Here is a 17,367-nt window from a genome sequence, read left to right on the forward strand (position 1 = left end):
ATCCAATGTAGCTGCTGTTGCATAATATTTGTAAATGTCAGACTTAGACACTTTTAAGAGGGCAATTTCAGCAAATGTTCAGGTTCATATTTGTATTTAGTATCTCTACTGTGACATGTCTCCATGCTTTAATGTTCAAAAAGCTCTTTATTTTTCTCATACTGCCTGAGCACCTCTTTTCACCCTCTGTCTGAAACCAGAGCCCAGTCTGCTCTGATTGGTTAGCTGTTAGTGGGAGAGAAACTCCCTCTGGAGGGAACACAGGTATTTAAGCCTTGTAGACCTTTGCATGCACACAAACCTATAGAACAAAAGCAGAATAGGGCCTCTTTAAATAGATAGTGAGAGATACATGTAATAAATGAGACTATGCTGCACGAGTTGTGTGAGAGTTTGTAAACAGATGTTTTCATATCGTTTTTCTGTTCTTAAACGCAACCCCCATTTACCTCCATTCATCAGCATGACGTTTTTTCTTTTGCCCACTTAGAAACATATGCATCAATTTAACACACTTTTGCATTTAAACTATCTGCAGACCAAAGTGTTCTTCGGACAAACAGGGATTCATTTTTTCAGAATTCCCTCTGACCGTCTGACCTTTTTTTTGGCTTTTCCCTCAAACCCTAAATCTGGCTTAGCAGTCTGAGCACTTTGAACTTAAATTTGGACTGCTAATATTTTCATCAATTCGTTTTTTTAAAGCTATGTATGCACAAGAAGAGGAAACATCTTTAACAGAGTGGTGCAGGAATGAGTCCTAAAACCTGACATGAGTTAGATTAGCACTTCCTGTTCTCTCGTATGGAAGTCAATGGTGTGGTTAACACAGCTGAGGAGATTTGATGTTTTGTTCGATAACGTAAAATACGCCAGTAAATACCCCACTGGTGTATCTAAAAAACAACAACATTACTGCACCACTAAAAGGGTTTGAAATGAAAACAAATGAGCTCCACTTTCTGTAGAAGAATGAAGGATATCATCAATGAAAGAGAATTATTTATTATTTGTAAAAAATTAAATAATTCTCTTTCATCGATGATATCCTTCATTGGGGGGGGGGGGGGGTTACGGTTTCCCTCGACCCCTGCTGACCTGTCTGAACTTTCTGACTTTCAATCTGTGGAGTTGTCCCACCCTGTTACAGCAGGGTGGGCTTGGAGCATGTGACAGCTCGCAGAAAAACTCACATCAATGTCAAAATCACCCCAAAAGCTGGTAGTTCCTGATAGTTACAAAATAAATAAGCATAAATATCACCAGGTGAAAACGCCATGTTACCAATCAGCTTGAATCTAACTCAAAATCTTTTAATGTTTTTTAAAAGTATGATTATTTAAACGTCCCATGTCATGGCCATTTCTACTGATCATAATTCCATTGTTGAGGACTACTAGAATAGATTTAAATTGTGCAATTTTCCAAACTCACATTGGTTTCTCACAGCATCTCTGTATAGTATGTGTATTCACTCTCTGTCCTAAACGGCTTGTTGGAGCTCCTGCCCCCCCCTCCCTAGTCCACGAACTTAACGTAACGGCTCCAGGGATTGGTCTATTTGGCCCAATGGGTCCATTTGGGTATGGGCACGTCACCAGGGGCGGTTCTAGGGGGGCCAGGGGGGCCAGTGCCCCCCTAACACTGACCTCTGACCCCCCCATGGCCCCCCTAACAATGAACTTTTTTTTTTTTAAATGTATATTTTCTGGTACTCGGTTTGCCAAAAGCCGCAGGATTTTGTTGCTGTAATGTGAGATTGTGCAGACACCCTTATGTAAAGTAGAGATGTAACTGTTCATTGCCTTTATTTTTATATAAATATGGTGTTAGTGCAAACATTGTACTATAACTTAAGCTGAAGCTAACAGTAATAACTATAAGATCTATCTGAAATAAATAAGTGCACTGAAACAAATACCAATAACTGTATTGCATTGTTTTCTTATGCGCAATTACTTCATACTGTCTCGTTCTCTTTTTCGTCCTGCATTTAATGTGCCCCCCTCAGAAAATAACTGGCCCCCCAGTGGCCCCCCCAGTCAAACTGGTCTAGAACCGCCACTGCACGTCACTGTACTCAGGAAGCAAACAATGGAAAAAGAGAAATGTCCAACGAGGCGTTCTGGGGCAGCACAGACAGGTCTTCTCTGTGTTAGAGTTTTACTCGCTACAGGGTGTACTTTGAGGGTTTGTGACTCTGCAGACCGTTTACATGCAGAACAACCTTCATAGCACAAGGGGACGGGTGATAACCAGAAAAGCATGACATGGGCCCTTTAATTGAAGTTTTTTTTAGGCGATTTTCTTATAATTGTATTTTAAATCTTAATGTATTTGATCATTTTAATGTTATTACTGTGTATTATATTTACCCTTTATATGATTATTATATATACAAATTGAAATGTTTTTTTATTTGCTTTCTTTATTTTTCATTGTTTTCTTTTTCTAAGGCAATCTAAGGCCTATGGGCATTTTCTTTGTTTTGTATTTTGAACAAAGTACATGTATGTATGTATGGACAATATAAATAAAACAAAGTAGTAAATAAATACTATTTATTGATTTTTAGACTGAAACTTTGTTTGATTCAAGGATCTGTCGTTCTTTTCTCTGCAGGATTTGTAGTGCATGTGAGAGGGGGAGGGGGAGGGGCTAATCAGCGTGGGGAGTGTGGTTGTAAAAAGGTGGAGAGAGTGATTGAATGGGGGAGATTTTTAGTGCCACTCCCCTTTCTCCTCCTCTCCTCCTCACCCTCGCTGTTCAGCATCATCTCCTCCTTCTGCACGCAGCAGCAGGAGAGGAAGCTTCACATCTCCTCCTCATCGTCACAGCTAACATCCCAATATCTGTAGCACTTCCTCCGGATAATCAGCGTGAAGGGTTTTCTGTTGGAGGTCCATCTTGCAAAAACCTTATTATTATCATCATCATCATCATCATCATCATCATCATCATCATCATCATCAACATCTTTTAAAACAGCTTCATCTCTAACAGTAAGTCTCATTACTTTCATTTCGGTCCATCTCACTTTCATACATTTCATTTAAATCAGAATCAGGGTTATCGGAAAGAACATGAAGGGAATTTTCCACAAATGTGCACAAACACTGTAAGAGGAATACAGCTGTAAAATAAGAGAAAATAATTGTATAAATATATAACATTTTATTTAATAAATGTAAAATATAAAAAAAAAATATTGAATGTGAAAAATATTAAAAATAACCAATTTTAAAATTAGAAGAACAAATTATGACCAACGATACATAAATAATTAAGACAAATACAAGGAATTACTCAAAGTGGAAGTGCTGTGAAGGTTTTTCAGAGGTAGCATTGAGCAAAAATGTGCAAAAATATACAGATAAATATGCAAAAGTTGACGGTATCTTATGGGCTCAGAACAGATTGGAACATGAATATGTGATTGGCTTAGAATTGAGGAGACATCTGATTGGCTATAGATAGAAATAATTACAAGTAAGAATCGGCTGACCGTCATGAAGCGGTTTGTGTTTGCAGGTGCAGAGGTTTTAAACGGAAAACAATAAGTGTGGATCAAAAATACACATTTAAAACTTTTTTCTGTATTTGGATTTTATTTACATGTATATGAAACGGAATACATTTGTGTGTGCATTGAAAAACACAAGTGTGGATCCGGAAATACAAGTTTGAATCCTTTTGCGGATCATGAAATACAAGTGTGAATCCTTCTGTGCGCATGTGTGTATTACGAGACTGTGCTGAGCCCATAGTATCTAGAAAGAGGAATGGATCACAGAATAAATGCAGTTTCTTTCAGTCCTTTGACGTTCTCTGCATGATGGATTTACACCAATGTACTACACTAGTGGGCTTTGTTAAAGGGGGTTAAATCATTACGTCCTAATACTCCTGTGCAGTGTAATACGTACACACATCCCTTTCACCAACGGTGCATGAATGGATGGTATGTTTTCAGACAAGTTGAAAATTGAAAGACAAACGGTGGTGTTAAATCCTTTCGTCGCAGCCATTACTTTTGTTGATGACCGTCGTGAATTAATTACTGCTGTGAACGAAGGGTGGAGAAATAAAGCAAACAGTTTGTGTTCGTCGTCTCGATTCGCCCACAGGCAGGAGAACACAGAAAGCATCTCTTCTCTCTGTGACCGTCATCATAAGCATTGGATAGGAGCCTTAGTGAGGGTCCAACACCAGCCTGACGTACTGCCTGTGCAGAAAGAAAGGATCGGTTCATTTCATGTCGTTCAATTACTTCGGAGGTTGTTTGTGTCAGTCATTAATAATTAGCGGGAAATTTATTTAAGTGTAGTAATATCAACTAATACATTTTTTTTGTAAAATTACAAGATAGAATGTAAAATACAAATAAAATTAAGTAAAATAAAATGAAATAAATACAGAAAAAACAAATTAAAACAAGCTAAATTAAAATTAAATTAAAAAGAGGGATATAAAAAAATAAAAATAAAAATAAAGTCAAATAAATACAATAAGAATACAATTAAAATACAATAAAATAAATGTTGACTATGTCTGTCACATAAATGTAAAAAATAAACAACATTAAACATTTAATAAGAATGAATATATTTATTATATGTTAGAGGTTAGAGGTTACGATCAATTATGCAACTTTAAAGCCTCATAATAAATCATGAGATGCAAATAAATTGTGAATTACTTATGAAGAGGTTCTCATTGTATGTTAATTATAAAAACAAGTAAATTGATTTAAATGTAGCAATTATTAATGAATAATAATTATTTACAAAATATATCCAATTAATATACTTTATATATAATATTTATAATAAAATATCTCGTTTATAATATTTTTTTAATATATTTTTTTACTGAAAACTAATTTGGTTCCTTATAGCCATTCTTACAAAAAAATAAATAAAAAAACAATTAATTAATAAAAGTAAGGCATTTAATTAAAATCATAATACATTTTAAAGCTACTTTAATAACTATGTATAATATACCAAGGGATTAAGTCATCATGTGAAATGTGATAGGGGTTGTTACTTATATTTCTTGGTGAACATTAAACACTGTAAATAGTTTGAGGGATCAGTGTTGGGCCTCCTCTCAGACTTTAGTCTCACTCCTCATGAGGAGTGATCTCACAGGGCACGAACGTCACGCGTGAGTTCCTGTTGCTTTTCATGTGAGCGATAATCCTCTGAGTTGATGCAGCCTTTGTGTCGGCCCACATGTCTTCTGTAGCTGACCTCTGACCCCCCGCTGTGCCCTCTGGATACACTGAATCAGTCCCTGTTATAACGCATGATGGCCTGCCTCTGGGTCAGAGGAGCGTGACTGAAGTTACATCACAAAGCGTGGAATCAGGTGTGCTGCTTTACGTGTGCGGCAAATCAGGCAGACAACAGTACGCTCTTTGTGAAGCAGATCCTTGTTCCCTTTGCCCGAGGAGAGGAAAGTTAGTGATGTGAGGAAAGTGAGTTGTGCTGCTGCTGGGTTAAGCTCTGATGTGATGCTGCAATGCATTACTGTTGATGAGGAAGTTCAAAGCTGCTATCAAACCATAGATTTCACATCATCAGTGGGTTGTTTGTACAGTCATTTATAACTGACTCTGTTTAATTTACAACTGAAAAATGTGAGCGATTATCATTTTGATTCAATATAAACGATCATAGGGCGATAATAGTTGATATTGATACCAATACTTTTGACATAGAGTAGCTAGTATCTACGGTGAGTAAGTGTTATGAACCGAGATACAGGACGCAGGACCCAAAAGCAGGATTCGGAGACAGATGTCCAAAAATAGAATGTTCTTTAATCACAAACTAAATCGTACTTTCACAAAAAATAGAAAGTAGATAAAAAGTCAAAACAAAGTTGTACAGCAACACAAAAACTCACTTGACAAAGGGTCTAAATCACAAGGTAGGTATCAGGAGTCAAAAGGCCTAGGTGCTCACGACATGAAACATAACGAACTGACAAAGGAACAAAGAAACACCAGGGCTATATATAGGTGAGGGGGATGGGCACAGGTGAAAACAATCAGGGCAGGGCCAAGCAATCTCACGGGCGGGAAACACACAAAGGCAGGAACTGTGGGATCTGAAATGACAGGAAAGATTACTTTCAAAATAAAAACATAACTAAACCCAACATATCTGTCGAGTCACAACAGTAAGGGAATCATGTTGTTGTTTTTGGCTGTAGCTGTGAGGGAGTGCGGTCGTCTTTAAACCAGAAGGTTGTTGGTTTGATCCCAGCCCGTGTAGTCAACATGTCGATGTATCCTTGCGTGAGATACTGAACCCTGAGTTGCTCTTGATCAGTGCTTCTCAAAGTGTGGTCCGCGGACCACTGGTGGTCCGTGAGCGCCCCCTAGTGGTCCGTGAGTATATTGGTAACATTTCACATTTTAAATAAATAAATACATTTAAGTTTTCCGCACTCTCGCAAGAATATCTCCACAATGGAGCGAGCTTAAGTTTCACTTTCGATTGCATGATATAGCCAAGATAAACACCTTCATCACACATGTTGCCACTTGTTTGTACCATTTTCAGGTGATTTGTAAAAAACGATGTGTTTTTGGATATTTGTGGAGTTAGGTGGGCCGCGAGTGTTTTTTTATTGGTTAAGTGGTCCTTGGTATGAAAAAGTTTGAGAAACACTGCTCTTGATGGCCAACAGTGTGTGAGTGTGTATGAATGTTAGCTTCCTAGAGCAAGTGGCACTGCTCTGTATGAATGAGGTGTGAAAGGGTGAATAACTTGTAGTATGTAAAGCGCTTTGAGGGGTCGTAAAGACTGGATAAAGTTCTATATAAGTACAGTCCGTTTACCATTTTCTGAATGTGTTTTTGTTTGTTATCCTGAAATAAGGTTTGTGGTTAACACATTTCATTCTACGCTATAAAATACCTCAGTAAATACCCCACTGGTGAATTTAAAAACGGCGGTTGCTAACAAGTGTGTGATTTGTAAACAGTTTGCTAAAACGTGAGCCGTATCAAGCTAGTAGTTGATAATATGTCAGTGTTGCCTTCGTGTCAGTAGATCTTTTGGATTGTCCACTGATGGTTCAATACTGTCAGCATCAGCAGCTGCAGGGGGAACAACTCAAACTCAGAACTTTCACTACCCAGCACCAAGTTGCAGATGGACAAAGTTGACAGCTAGCATTACATATTAGCGCTAGAAAGATTAATATAATTGTATTTCCCTCAGAAGTTGGTGGAGACCATAACCAAGCTACAATTGATGGTCAGAAACATGATTTTAAATCGATGTTGCTCCATATCTGCTTGATTTGTAAACTGTTTACAAGCCGATAGGAAATAATATGACAGAGGTGTGATATTCGGTTTCTTTTTTTGGTTTTCCAGCCTGTAACTAAAGCTGAAAGAGAAAGAATAAACATATAAATATATGTTAATATAGCGTTGTATCTACTGGATGTGTTGATAAGCAACTTTTAGGAAAACAGCTAAAAGGAGATAACATGACAGTGATGGGTTTATTTCAGTTAATTGTTTTGGTTTTCCAGAAGGTAACTGAACTGTTTTAGTGCACTACTCTCAGCGTTAGCAGCTACAGGGAGATGTTACGAGCGAAAATAGCTACCTACTGCTAACTACCTAAGTTACCTACCTAGCAATGGGAGAAAGACAAAGCTAGTAGTAGCTTTAAAGAGAGACAGATACTTCTCTCAGGAGTCTGTTGGCGGAGACCAAAAACAGAGCTAAAAGAGACAGAATTTTAGACTTATATTAACCGGGTGTTTAAAAACATGATTTTAAATGAATGCTAATGTTGCTCAATATCTGCTGGATGGGTATAAGCACACTTTGCTAAAATGTTAGCCGCATCAAGCTAAAAGACAATAGCTGGTTGACGGAGACCAAATAGAGAAAAGACAGAGAATTTAATTATATTTCAGAAACATGTTTATAAATGAATGCTGACGTTGCTCAATATCTGCCGGATGTTAGCCTTACAGTTCAAAAGTGATATTACGACATTATGTTTGTTTCTGCTGCCCCCAGGTGACATTTCATTTGACCTATTTTGAGATAATCAATCTGAATTCTTCCTCCTCTGCTGCTAGCCTCATCATGTACTTGGAGAACAAAAACAACCCGGAGATGGAGATGACCTCCGCCCAAGGCCACCCGGGCTCGCCTGAGGCCCTGGCCGGAAACTTTGGGGAGCTGCGCCTCCTTCAGGGCATCTCGGAGAGGAGGGACACCCAGAAGCTGCAGCAGTCTGCGGTCCTGCCCAACGGACAGTGTGTGATCCACACTGAGGGCTTCGTCCCGGTGCGACAGGACAACGGGTAAGACACCTGAGCATTGAGAGGACGAGATCTCATTAATTGGAGCCTGATTGAATGAGTATATGGTTTTGGCGCGGGCACTGAAAAGGGCAAAAGTTGAAGATTCAAAAAAAGATGTCCAACTTCCTGTTGGGTTTACGATATGCCTCGTGCTGATTTTTTGTGCGTCCCATCATGACAACATGTCATGTCATGTCAACCGAGTTTCAGACTTGTAGGTGAGGGGGCGCTATAGAGCCAATAAAGTTGACTTTGAATTTGATTATTCGCAAGGTTTTTTGGAGGGAAAACTACTCTGGAGGTTTAACTGTGTTGAGGTCAATGTCTGTCGGCTGAGTCAAAGACAAGATAAAAGCCAAAGTAATAAATCTAGATGAAAACCAAAAAAGAGATTTCGGAGAGTGCAGATATTACATAAGGGAAAAACAATGCATATATTTACCTGTTATCCTGAAATAAGGTTTGTTTCATTCTACAATATAAAATACGTTAGTTAATACCCCACCAATCCGTGGAACTCCTCACACACACACTCACCCATATATTTTCTCAGCCGCGATACTCCGGAGCTCCAATAAGCCGTTTAGGACAGAGAGTGAATACACAGACTATACAGAGATGTATGAGAAACCAACGTGAGTTTGGTAAATTGAAGAATGTAAATCTATTCTAGTAGACCTCAACAATGGAATTATGATCAGTAGAAATGGCCATGACATGGGACCTTAATATTTTAATTTTTTCAACAAAACAATTCAATAACGTGTTTTAACCACTAGGCGGTGCGGGTTAAAAAACTGGCAAGTTTACAGTGTTAACACAATAAATGATACATAAGTATAAGTTACCAGTTTAGTTTATGACGGATTTATTTTTGTTATCCACACATATATTGTTTTGATATTTGTAACACCAAACCAACAGCAAATATGGTCTTAACAACATGACCCAGTGGTCTAGTTAATAAAACATAATAATATCAAACATAATATTACTATTAACTTTATTGTGAAATTAAAACAGAACGGTAAAGAAAAATCCCGTTTCAGTCTCTCGATTTGAAGCTAAAGGCCCTGACACACCAGGGCGAAATCGGCCGTTTTCGTTAGCCGGACGACGAAGAGTGCCCTGTCGCCCAAACTCAATTTGGTGTGTCCCGCACCGTCGGCCGTGACACGCCTTATTTGGCCTTTCATGGCGCACGGCCGATTCAACATGTTGAATCGGCCGTGCGTCGGCCACAGGCAGTCGGACAAATAAATCACTCTGATTGGCTGTTCAGCTAGCGAATCAGTGCATGAGAAGCAAAACGGTTGCTTGAGAATGTCTTCCACAAGCAACACTCCAATGGCTGATAGCTCCAGTACCGCACGAAACATGTTTTCGATGGACGAGAGTGAAAATGGAACGCACACGCTATTTGTTGTTTGTTTAGATCACGCAGTCTGTTCTTCTTCTCTGTCTTCCGGTTGTTGCCTCTTTTGAATGACGAATACACACTACCGCCGCCTGCTGGTAAGGAGAGTTATTGCCGCTCACGCATGTGCAGTTCGTACGTGCTCGGCTGAAGTGACACATGGCCAAGACGCAGGAGAACACGCCGACGCAACAGTCGGCGTCAGAGAGTTCTCTGGTGACTGCTTGGTGTGTCATGGCCTTAACAGTCAACTGCATGACGAGTTGGAAAGGTAGTTTCTGAAGATGTTACAAATAACACACAGCATACAATGCCATAATAACTTTGTATTATTAGTGTAGGACACTTATGTATGTATAACATCTGAAGATGTGTAGTTTTATTCATGTTTTCACATCATTTTACTGGATATTGCTATATTATTTCACATATTGTAGTTCTACACATTAATATCTGATTTGTAAAATATCATAGACAGAAAGGTATATCCGTAATTTAATGGTAAGCTATTGAAATTCTGATTCCATAGATATGTCTGCCATCACCCAAATCCCCTGACTATTCTCTCAACTCAGTATTTACATTCTTTGATTCAAAGAAAATCAGTAATATCTTTAAAAACTACAAGTCCTTTTCTATAAACTGTGCACCGTTATGGTTTGAATAATACTAAGCGCTTGAACAATCGACCTATTTGGTCATATGAGTTGGAAGACCTGTTTCCATGGGATGTACACGTGCAAAAAGTTGGCCTTTTCTCGTAAAGTGATCATTCACACACACTCAGACTAAAGTGTGTGTGTGTGTGTGTGTGTGTGTGTGTGTGGGGGGGTGTGTGTGTGTGTGCGTGCGTGCGTGTGTGAGTCTGTGGGTGTGTATCTCAGTCACTCAGGGGGGTGCTAATCTGAAGCCCGTGGCTGTGACTTTATTGGGATTAAACTGAGGAATTTTTTAGCTTGAACTAAGTCAAAGTTGCATGTGATGGAGAGTGTACTACAGCTGACACATGGATTGCCCTGTGGTGGGACGGATTAACAGTGTGATAACCTTTTTGCAGTGAAAACTAGTTTTATATCTGGACAAAGTTTAGTTTGTGAAGATAAAAAAACATGATTCAAGGATATATGATGTTGCAGGGCACAGTTAGCATATCTACTGGGACATGTCTCCATGCTTTAATGTTCAGAAAGCCCTTTATTTTTCTCATACTGCCTGTGCTGCAGCACCTCTTTTCACCCTCTGTCTGAAACCAGAGCTCAGTCTGCTCTGATTGGTTAGCTGGCCGGCTCTGTTGTGATTGGTCAACCGCTTAGAGATGTCGAGCCCCTTATCACGTACAATCAGGCCCGTACCCAGGATTTTGTAAATACCGAGGTCCAAAACAACAGCTCGGGGGCAGCCCCCCCCAATTTTTTTTGTGCACACAAAAGCATTTTACGCTGGGCTCAGCAGGTGAGAAACTAAAAAGGGGCTTCCACATGTGGCAGACTAGGTTGGCAGACCAGGTTGGTGCTGCAGGATTTGGCACCCCCACTATAACTTTGTCCAGGGTGGTCGTACTCACACCAAAATCACACTGGTGTTTGCTGTTCACCTGTAGTTTGTGCACACAAAAGTCACTCTGGGCTCAGCATATATACATATATATCTTTTTTAAATGTTTCTTTGCCTTTCAAAAGCATTACATCCTTATTTACACAACACGAAAATAAAGTATTTATTTCAACTTCCCTTAATATACATCCATGGGTACAAGTCCGGACTGAGGCTGTTAGTTGATAAATGGATGTTGTCTTCTTCTGTTTGCTTTAATGTAGGCTGCTTAGTTGTGCATTGCCGCCAGTAAATGGAAGAACCCTGATAATTATGCGCAGTTATTTAACAAGTTTTATTATATACACCTCGAAAAAATTACCGAGGTCCGGAAGTAGGTGACATCAATGGTGGGTACGGCCATGCGTACAATGTGTCGGAGCGCTAGCCAATAGGAGCGTGAGTGTTCCGTAGTGATGTCAATATGTTCAAGAAGTAAAAAAATGAGTCCAATGGAGGCAATTCAGGCAGCGAAGAGAAACTTCCTCTGGAGGGAACACAGGGATTTACGACTTAGCAGACCATTTATATGCATACACACCTATACAACACACTAGAGGAAAAGGAATACACCAAAAAGCAGAAGGGCCTGTTTCATGTTGTTCTGCTGGGTGCTAATCAACTAAAAAACGGATAATATGTTAATGCCTTGTTTCTGGCGCCCCCAAGTGGCCAGAAATGTTTAGACACATGGCTGATTTATGCATTGTGTATAAAGAAACCACCTCTCACAGCAACTTTAAAACCAACATTAGGTGAACAGGCCATTCAAATGAAAAATATCTCCTGTAAAATACGACCTATTTTCCATTGTGAGACATAATTATTCACACTGACTGTTCCTTGCTGGTGCCCTAAAAACGCTGCTGTGTGATCCATCTCTAATTCCAGCTTTAATTTGCTCTCTGAGCTGAGTATTCTTTAAAGGCCCCTCTGTAGACTGTGACCGTGCAAATCTGCATTCAAAGTCACAGGATCAGAGGAAGAAGAGCGGAGAAAACATTTGTAGACACATTGTAAATCTGCTTATAGTTGTCAAAGAGTATGGAAGAGGATTAATGAGTTCTTTATCACCAACATGTATTGATTCAAATCGCCCGAAACACCTTTTCAACAGCACAAGGAATGACTGAATAACCTCTTTATATAACAGAAAGTCAAATCAAACCATCACAAAACTAGGATTTCCTTATTAAAATACACTTATTAACCAACAATGCATATAAATGTGTGAAGTGCACAGACTGTGTCTAAGCGTGACATGCAGAGGGTAAGATCCCTTAAAGATGATAAGATTAGCCGAGGGGGAACTTTTTAAATTTCGCATTTCCATCGAACAGTTTTGGCTCAGTGCGTGGGTTTGGTGTTTCATCACATAACGACTCCCATGACGTCTTGAAGTAATTGCCTAGATGACAGTGGGCTTAATGGAGTAGAGTTTTTTTGTTTTTGTAAACCATGAGATTTTCCCAGCTGAACAGATTATACTTTTTAACAATGTGACAATGACGATACCGGAATGGCTTTTTGTCTAGTGTTTTGAGTGCTTGTTTATACAGTGATTCCAGTGGTTTTAGAGCTGTAGAGTGTGCACTAGACCAGCTTATCAGACATAGTTGATGTGGGAGAGGACCATTGAGTGAAGGTATAGTTTAGCTGCTGCAGTCGATAGGAAGTTTCTAATGTATCTGTAAATTGACAGATTGAACTTTACTTTATTGCAGACCTTTTTGATATGTTTTTTGAAATTGAGGTTTGTGTCAAACCATAGAAAGCAGAAGTCCCTCCCTTTATTTATTTCGGAAAAAGTATGTCAATGGAGAGAGAAAGATTATCTTTCGATCCCGTTTGAATTGTGCCACGAATTACACATATGATGTTTGTCAATTTAAAAGATAATTTTGCAAGTAAAAAAAATTAAAATGTGTCATAAAACTGTGAAGTAACACTTGTTTGTGTGAAACCGCTCAATGAACTACATCTCCCGTCTCGCACCACACACCAAGACGGCCGTCACGTTGAAACATTTCACTTCTTTCTTTCAGAATGAGGCGAAAAGTATTAAAATAGGTGAAAATCACTCGTCTGGGCACGTTGAGAGCTGTGCACACACACAAGGGGAGTTAGTCGGGTTCCGTAAGAGCCAGCATGCAGGACCGGGATTCTGGGATTTGTAGTCTTTCTAGTTGCGTATTTTTCATAGTCTTATATTTCAACAGTTTTACGATAAACTGTGACTTTTTTGACATGGAAATGATTTTTTAAGTAATTCGTGGCACAATTGATTTCAATACATAATTTTTCCGAAATAAGGTCCCATGGGTAGATTGTGTATTTAAATATTAAGTATTTACTTTTTGTTGCCCTACTTTGCATTGCTTTGATTCAAACTATAAATGTTTTGGGTTTGAACATTGTGGGAGAAGTTTGTGATAGCACAAGTACACAAATCAAATAATTATAAAAGATAGGTCTGTTACTTTTCACTGGATTTATTGCGGAAATATGATGTATTATACTTTTAATTGAAAGTGTGCTCATGTGTCTGTGCGTGTGTGTGTGTGTGTGTGTGTGTGTGTGTGTGTGTGTGTCTGTCTGTGTGTCTGTGTGTGTGTATTAATATGATCTCCTCAGGTGTCTCCAGCTGTGCCCGAGTGACTGACAGCTGTGTGAGGACAGCTGAGGGCTTCTCTATAGGGTCTATAGATGAGTCTTCTTTTATTTTATTTAACAATTTGTTGTCCATTTCATGTTGTTTTCTCAGGCACGGCTTCAGCGTATTAAATATCCTGAGAGCAAAAACGAATTCTGCAAACCTCTCAGAGAGGTCTCCGCTGCTGAGATTCTCCCAAGACGAAAGGTGAGTCTTTATTCACGTTTTACATTATAAGTCTACGGAGGCCTAAAGGTGCCAATATTAACAAATAAATCAAATCATTTAATTAATAAATACTCAAAGATGCTTTAAAATAAAAATTGCGGAATAAATAATAATACCTACAGTATATAACTCTATTTTCTTTGTATTATTTTCCTCTCGTTTTAGTTTAAATGTAACATGAATATTATTATGCCTTCTTTTATAGGCCTGCTGTTTCAATGTGAATCTTATTTTATCTAACGTTTTTATTAGTTATTTTGTAACTTAAAGGTGGGGTAGGTAAGTTTGAGAAACCGGCTCGAGATACACTTTGTTATATTCCATGGAATGCGCTTAACATCCCGATAGCAATGAATATTTTAAGTTTGAGAAAAAATCCATAAAAAAACGTAATCTGTGGAAGCCGTAGTACTGTCAAAAGCACGACCAATCATCTGAGCCGGCCCGGCTAAAATAACTGGATGGCCTACCTGCCTGTCAGCCTTCCACCTGTGCACAAACTTATCTCGTGCCCTCATTGGCCACGTTTGTGTGTGTTGGAGGAGGGGCTCTGTGAGGAAGTGGCAGATTTCTTCCGGTTGTGTATTTTCTTGAGCTAGTTTCTCCAAAATGACCTACCCCACCTTTAATAATAATGATGATGAAACAACTACAATACGTAAAATAAAATTGGTATTATCGTTATTATCGTAGATTTTATTATCTAATTACATACTTTACAAGCTTACGCCCAAATTGCTGAATTACGGAAGCAGATCTATGGGAACAAAAGCACTTTTTGGGTTTTTTTTAATACTCCATGTTAGGTAGAAATGTCACATCATTGTACAAGCCTTCTAACATTGATTCAGTTAGCAAGTTACAACTCATGTAATGAAAAGCTGATTACAGGATGCTCGTGGCTGCTCAGAAACATTTGTCAATGCAGTCCCTCACATCCACAGCTGGTGCCTTTTAATAATGAAGTTATCACTCTGTGAAGCTGCAGAGCTGCGTGCCCACAGGCCTGACGCAGTTGTTATTGTTTTCCAGCATGACTTACATGACCCTGCATGACCCAGGCTTCGTGGGGGAGGAGGCGCCGTGGGACGGGGGCTCTCCGGACCTGGAGAGGAGGTACCGGCTGGGCAGCGAGGTCACCAACCTCTCCTTATCCCGCTCCAGCTCGGAGAAGAGCGTCCGGCTGGAGAACCTCAACCTCAACTTCAAACTCACCAGCAACGTGAAGTGAGGACGCAGGAAAACATGACTTTTCACTCTTTTTCAACCCTTTAGTGTGAATTTAACTTGTGATGAGTCTTCTTTTGAATCAGAATCTCAATTCCTTTATGTCCCACAGAGGGATATTGTTACAGCACAGTATAGATGGAGATGACTATTAGATAAAAAGGCATGCACATAGTATTTAAAATGAAATAAAAATAGAAAACAAAAATGATAACAATTTACAGTTGGGATTATTTTTCCTGTGTATTATTTTAATATCGTTTAGATGGTAAAATGGTAAAAGAACTGTACTTTTATAGTGCTTCATCAGGTATGACCCCTCAAAGCCCTTTACATACTATATGTCATCAAATTGTAAAATTAAATTCAAATGTGTGGGAAATAATAACTTTAAAAAATACTTTTTTTTCGTCACCATTTTGAGCCACCATTGTTCTCTTTCATTCTATTGACTTTCTCCTTATTTTGTTTTCCAGATGCTGCTTCAAAATCTCCAAAATTGCCACCATGTTTACGATAGTCGTCCTCTGCAGTGTAAGTGAAAAACTGTAGATTGTAATATATAAACATTTCTACAAATTGAAGTTGTCATAAATTGAACAATGTAATAAATGTACACATCTTCTTATGATGATACACATTCTTTTTGAAAATGTATTTTAACCTCTAATGGCACATTTGTACTTTGACTTTAATAAATATTAGTAGTAATTATTAGTAGTAGTAGTTGTATTAGTAAGAGTTGTAGTAGTAGAAGTTATATTAGTAGTATAGTTGTTGCAGTAGTAGTAGTATTTGTATTAGTAGTTGTATTAGTAAGAGTTGTAGTAGTAGAAGTTATAGTAGTAGTAGTAGTAGTAGTAGTAGTAGTAGTAGTAGTAGTAGTATTTTTATTAGTAGTTGTATTAGTAAGAGTTGTAGTAGTAGAAGTAGTTGTATTAGTAGTAGAAGTTATATTGTAGTAGTTGTAGTAGTAGTAGTAGTAGCATTTGTATTTGTAGTTGTATTAGTAAGAGTTGTAGTAGTAGTAGTAGTAGTAGTTGTAGTATTTGTTATAATTAAGTATTTTTTTAGCCTTATTGTTTCTTTTATGTATTATTATTTTAATTATTTGAAAAAAATATTAAGATTTTGATTCTAAAAATAAAAACAAAAGCATCATTTAGTAAAAAGGTTGTGATAATAAGAAATCTACTACTTTGACCCACCTATTTGACTTACTGTACTACAGCATTTTTGGAAGTATGCCTTGCTTTATGTTCAGAGGCTAATAGATAATAACAACAACATCCTGCTGATTTCCCCAGCTGTTCTTCAGCATGTATCCGGACAGAGATAACCCCGTGAGGATGTTGGCCGTGTCCCCCTCAGAAAGCTTCTGTATCCTTTCATACTGAAATGTTGTTTTAAATAATGTAAATACAAGATGCAGGTCTTAAATCCACACTGAGAGGTGGGACGTGATGCAGCTGCGTTTTACTTTGAGGGACACAAGTGAAAATACTTTGACAGATTTAAAAAGTGTTCTTCACTCAGATGTAATCAGTATGAAATATGCAGGAGGAGAACAGGTGGGAAAGTTCTCCCACTGTTTTAATATTTACTTCAATTTATGTCTTCATTGTATTTTGAAAGAAGAAACCTGCAAAGTTTTATCGATTTTCAGGAATGATTTCAAAAGGAATTCGAGCTGTTGATGTCTTTTTTTGGTTGTTTTGGTTTTATTATTATGGTCAGTTTTTGCCCATGGCTGTGAGATTTTGCGTATCTGTATAGTGATTTATACTCGCTTTGTTTATCTGTATTTGTGTCTTTTTATATAGTCGTTTTATGCCTCTTTGAGTGTCATTCTGTCGGCCCATCTCTACATCAGAACCTACAGATGATTCCCTTAACGTCCGTG

General features: G+C 38.3%; 1 protein-coding gene across 1 annotated transcript in view; it reads left to right on the top strand.

Moving 5' to 3' along the window:
* Positions 1 to 8,125: 8,125 nt before the first annotated feature.
* The window catches only part of oca2 (oculocutaneous albinism II), a 48,668-nt gene continuing 39,426 nt past the window's right edge, over positions 8,126 to 17,367 (top strand). Inside the window, exons 1-5 of the mRNA XM_034081903.1 lie at positions 8,126 to 8,346; positions 14,121 to 14,216; positions 15,270 to 15,464; positions 15,941 to 15,998; positions 16,772 to 16,844. Coding sequence (XP_033937794.1) covers positions 8,126 to 8,346; positions 14,121 to 14,216; positions 15,270 to 15,464; positions 15,941 to 15,998; positions 16,772 to 16,844 — 643 coding nt within the window. The remainder of the gene's footprint in view (positions 8,347 to 14,120; positions 14,217 to 15,269; positions 15,465 to 15,940; positions 15,999 to 16,771; positions 16,845 to 17,367) is intronic.

This window comes from Pseudochaenichthys georgianus, chromosome 4 (genome assembly GCF_902827115.2).
Source record: "Pseudochaenichthys georgianus chromosome 4, fPseGeo1.2, whole genome shotgun sequence".
Lineage (NCBI taxonomy): Eukaryota > Metazoa > Chordata > Actinopteri > Perciformes > Channichthyidae > Pseudochaenichthys > Pseudochaenichthys georgianus.